A 5,216-nucleotide genomic window follows, 5' to 3' on the forward strand; every position below is an offset into this window, starting at 1 on the left:
CAAGGCTGGGCCTGAGCTGGAGCCGGAGCCTGAGCCCCTCTCCTGGCCCAGACAAGTCCTGGGTACCCGCTGCTCCTCCTGGATCCTGGGGGACCCCGTGACGGTGGCCCCCATTGTGTCAGGCTAGACCTAACTGTTCTGCTCTCTGCGTGTGTTTAGGAAAAGTCTGAGGTTAGGGACAGTTGTTCTGGGAGGGGAGCTGGGGGGTGGGGGCTCCCCAAGAGGCTTGGCCCCCAAACCCTCTCTCCCAGGCTGGAGTTCTCTGCACTGCCTCTACTGCCCCCCACTTTCTCTCCTTTGCTTTGGGGGTCTTCCACGCCAAGGGCATGTGCAATCTGGGGAGCTTTGTCTGCTAAGAGTTCTCTAGAGCGAGACCCAGGGCCCCGTCTTGACTCCCCCCGTGGTGATCATGGAACAGATAGCCTTCTCTAGCCTCAGTTTCCTCATCTGCAAAATGGCCAAGCAGTGGGACCAGCCTCGCCAGGTGGCTCGGGGGATTTCATGGGCTAGTGTAGAGGGTGCTCTGCTGTTACCATCGAGCCTGGCCAGTGCTGTGTGAGGGTAGACAAGGGTCTGGCCTGGGGACCAGCGGTTGGTTGGCTCTAAGAGTATTTGATGGCTGAGGCTTGTCCAGCTCTGTGGGTCCCCAGATCCAGAGACCAGGGACAAGGTTCTGGCCACGCGGCCCATGTGGAGGTTCATGTATGGGGTTCAGCCTGCAGAGCACAGACCCCCCTCATTCCTGATGAGCCGGGTGGGGGCACGTGGGGTGGGGACCAGGGCATCCTGGAGGTGCTGGAGTGTGTGGCCTGCATCATGGGAACTCACTGTACTGCCAAGTGGGCAGCGTGGGGTGGCAGATGTGCCCTCCCCCTGCCCGATCTGGGTTGGGTCTTCTCCGGTCCCATCAGATCTCCTGTCCCCCGGGTTCTGCAGGCAGCCTCAGGTCCGGCTGGGAAGAGGGACTTTTCTGGGTGAGGTTTCGGTCTTCCCGTTGTGCTCCGGGAAGGAAGCTTCACGCTCTGAGAATTTCCCAGCACGGGGCTGCGGAGGCCACGGACACGGGCTGGGGCCAGGAGGCTGTTTATTTCAGAGAAGAAGGGAGATGGAGAGAGATAGAAACATCAATGATGAGAGAGAATCATTGATTTGCTGCCTGCTGCACGCCCCCGACTGGGGATCGAGCCCGCAACCCAGCCATGTGCCCTGCCCGGGAATCGAACCGTGACCTCCTCGTTCATATGTCAATGTTCAACCCCCGAGCCACGCCGGCTGGGCATATACAGAGATATTTAGCTGACACAGGTGGCTTCTCCCGCACACATGGCCCTGTTCTACATCCTTTACGGCCATCAACTCATTTAATTCTTGCAATGACCGCTGAGGTAGGCTCGATTTTTAGTGCTATTTACAAAGAGGAAACTGCGCCCTGTCCTGGGACCTAGTCTAGGGACAGTGGTTGCTCACTTCGAAGGTCAGTGTGCCAGAGCGACGCCTGCCTGCCGGCCAGCTCCACCCTCACCTGCTGTGCGAAGTCAGGCAGTCCTTGGCCCTCTCTAGGCCTCAAATCTAAGAGCCACAACGTGGTCGGGGTGAAGGGGGTCAATGGGGGGGGGGCAAGGGGAACATCTGTAATACTTTCAACAATAAAGATACATTTAAACTAGAATAAAATAAATGCCATAACATGGAGAATTTGGGCCACATTCTCAAAGTGATGTGCGAACTACGAGTTCACAGCATAAAGCAGCGGTCACAGCAAGGGAGGCTGCCTGGAAGAGGTGACATCTGGATAGGGAGTGAGAGGTAGACAGCGACAGAGGCTGGCGGAGAGGAGAAGGAAGCGGGGGTGGGGGGTGGGGGTGGGGGCAGGAGGGACTTATTTCTGTCCTGGATGCTGCGTTTCCTTCCTCTGGTCTGGGTGGCAGAAGGCAGTTTCAAAAGGGGTCAAAATGTTCAGAGCGGCCACAGAGTGAAACCTTAAAAATCACAACCTAGGAAACAGTGGCCGTTCCCCAAAACACTTTCACATCCGTCTTCTAAGGGGTCCTGTGATGCCACCAGAGCAGGATGATGAGCCCGATTGACCAATGATGGGACTGATGAGGCCCAAGAAATTAGGGTTCCATTACACAGTGGTTCCCACCACTGGCCAGGGCGCCCTTTACTAGCCTCCCAGGAGGTGCAGGATGGTGCACGCCCTCCTCAGCCCGCCAGGGAGCTCCCTCCCAATCCATTTCTGAAGACTAGTTGTTACTTGAAGGGGGGGGCAGGTTAGTTCGAGGAAGGCACAGCCCAAGCAGGAGACAATGAGCTCTTGCCTGGGTCACCCCTCCCTTTAACACTACCCTTAACTAGGCCATTTAAATGCCACCTCTTCCTGGAAGCCCTCCTTGGTTTCCACCAAACTCTCACTCCTCCCGTGCCCCTAGGTTGCCAGGCTTCCCTTCGTCTGGCCTGTGGCAGGTGATTGCATCTGTCACCGTGACCATATGCAGTTCCCCACAGGATGAGGGTGCCTGTCTGTGTCTGGCACCACCCAACTTGGTCAGAGGGCCAAATGGCAGCGGCAAAGACCAAGCCACCTGGCATCTCTCTATGCGTGCCAGGCACACAGGTTCTCTGCCAGGCACCACAGTTCTGACCAGGCAGGAAGAACTCCTGGCTTCTGGGCAAGTCACTTAACCCCCTGGACCTCAGTACGGCCCACGTCACAGGGTTGGAGAGGATTAATATAGGTACGAGGGTGGGGTGGGCCAGCACAGGCTGGCAGAGAGTAGGTGCTCAGCTAATAGAGGCCATGGGGGGTCAGAAGTGCCCCCTCCACCCCGGGGTGGAGGTGGAGGTGAGAGTAGTTGGGCCACCCCCCACTTGAGCCATAAGGTTGAGTGTCTCCCCTTCAGATTGGGACAGACACTCAGAGTCCTGGAAACTGGCTCCCCCTTGTGGTCACGATGGGAAGCACCCTTCCCCTCTGGCCCCTGTAGAGGGCGCCATGGACGCGCTGATTCTTCACTCTCCTTTCACTTGTTCACCCCACCTCCCGGCTCTCCGCTGTCCACAGAGATGGATTGGGAGGGAGCTCCCTGGCGGGCTGAGGAGGGCGTGCACCATCCTGCACCTCCTGGGAGGCTAGTAAAGGGGGCGCCCTGGCCAGTGGTGGGAACCAAAGGAGGCCAGGACCGCCAGCAGAGGGATTGGAGGAAGGCTGCCTGGAGGAGGTGTCCTCTGAGCTGGGTGTTGGTGGTGGGAATGGTGAGCTTCCTGGGGAGGACTCTGAGAGCCCCCTTTCTCCTGAGGCGCTTCCAGGTGGCGCTGTGGAGCCTTCCCCACCAGATCCTAGCGAAGATGACCCCAGCCTTGCCCTGCTGGGTCCAGAGGGCCCCGTTTTCTGTGACGTCTACAGGGTCCTGTGGCAAGCAAGAGGTGCGGCCAGGTCTTGAACTTGGTCGGGCTCTGGTCAGCCACAGCCTGTTTTTTACAAAAATAAAATATTTTTTTAAAAAATTGATTTCAGAGAGGAAGGGAGAGAGAGATAGAAACATCAATGATGAGAAAGAATCATGGATCGGCTGCCTCCTGCACGCCCCACACTGGGGTTCGAGCCCATAACCCGGGCATGTGCCCTGACTGGGAATCGAACCCTGGCCTCCTGGTTCATAGGTGGATGCTCATCCATTGAACCATGCCGGCCAGGGCTGAGCTGGCTCTTAAAGGGCAAGTAAGTGGTTACCAAGCAGACAGGAGGCAGAAGGGCTTCTCTGAAGAGGAAGCCACACCTCCGAGGACACCGGTCAGAGGGGCTGGAGTGTAGGGTGTCCGGCGTGCGAATGCCAAGCTGAAGTATTTTGATTTGATGATGAAACCTGGGCGAGCAGAGGAGGTTTTGTAGCAGAGGAGTGTGAGCGGAGACGGCCTTTTGAGGAGAATGCCTGCAGTGGGAGGGAAAGATCAGAGGTGGCCCAGATAGAGGCCGCCGCATGAGTCCGGAAAGGGACCATGAGGCTCAAACCAAGGCCTCCCCACCTCACACCCCCGTGCTACACGGCCTCCCCTCTGCAGGTGGCTCAGCCTCCCTGTGGGTCAGGCCCCTGGCTAACACCCCTGCTGTCTTTCAGGCAGTGACTTCCCAGGGTGACTCCTAAGGCGGAAGATGGCTGCCCCAGTGCAGGTGCAGACGGGGCCGCTGCTGCTGGGTCTGCTGCTCCTGGTTCAAGGTAGGCTCTCCTGGGACGGCTGGGACTGGCATCAAAGGCCCCCATGCCTAGGCCAGCGGCCAGTGCACCCCTAAGCCCTTGGGCAGGCACAGGCCTACAGACACAGCTGAGCAAGGAGATGGTACCTTTGAGAAAAGAGGAAGGTCCCCCCCCCTTTTTTTTTTTAAGAATAGTTTATTGATTTTTAGAGAGAGGAAGGGAGAAGAGAGAAACATCGATCGGCTGCCTCCTGCATGCCCCCTACCAGGGACTGAGCCTGCAACCCAGGCATGTGAGCTGGCTGGGAATGGAACCAGCTATTTTTTGGAGCATGGGACAACCCCCAAACAACTGAGCCACACCGGCCAGGGCAGGGCATCCCCTTTTCTCTGGCAGATGTTGTTTGCCGATGCACAGCTTGGGGTGGGGATCACGGACTGGGTTTCTGCCCCACTCACTCTGGAGCCAGAGCTTCCTTGTGCAATGCCCAAAAACCTGTCTGTAGCACCATGGCCTCATCAGATACCCAATTGCTATTTTAAAATGCTTTGCCTTAGAAATGATGACTTTTGAGTTCCTTCTTTTCATATTTTGAAGCCAATGATTTTTGAGCAAGGTCACTCACATTTTTTGTAGGCCCTCTGAGGTGCTGACCTTTGAAATGTGTGTGGGTCCCAGATACTGGGCCCCTGTGTTCTGGTCCCCGGGCCTGCCCCGCCCACGGCCCCTGCCCCAGAGTCCCATCTGCAGTGTCTGCCTCCTCAGGTGCCCAGGCTGGGGGCTTCCGGGAGGACTTCCGCTTCTGCGGCCAGCGGAACCAGACGCAGAAGAGCAGCCTCCGTTATGAGCGGTGGACACAGCTGCGCATCTCCGTCGAGAACTCGGAGGAGGCCCTCACAGTCCACGCCCCCTTCCCTGGAGTCCCTGGGGCTTCCCACTTCTTCCCCGACCCCAGGGGCCTCTACCATTTCTGCCTCTCCTGGAACCGCCACGCTGGGGAATTGCACCTGCTCTATGGCA

General features: G+C 57.8%; 1 protein-coding gene across 1 annotated transcript in view; it reads left to right on the forward strand.

Annotated features, from left to right (window-relative positions):
* The window catches only part of ADGRG1 (adhesion G protein-coupled receptor G1), a 27,324-nt gene that overhangs the window by 14,401 nt on the left and 7,707 nt on the right, over nucleotides 1–5,216 (forward strand). Inside the window, exons 2-3 of the mRNA XM_015558956.1 lie at nucleotides 4,119–4,217; nucleotides 4,962–5,046. Of these exons, the coding sequence (XP_015414442.1) occupies nucleotides 4,154–4,217; nucleotides 4,962–5,046 (149 nt within the window). The 5' untranslated portion in view covers nucleotides 4,119–4,153. The remainder of the gene's footprint in view (nucleotides 1–4,118; nucleotides 4,218–4,961; nucleotides 5,047–5,216) is intronic.

Source organism: Myotis davidii, unplaced genomic scaffold, assembly GCF_000327345.1.
Source record: "Myotis davidii unplaced genomic scaffold, ASM32734v1 scaffold590, whole genome shotgun sequence".
NCBI classification, from domain to species: Eukaryota; Metazoa; Chordata; class Mammalia; order Chiroptera; family Vespertilionidae; genus Myotis; species Myotis davidii.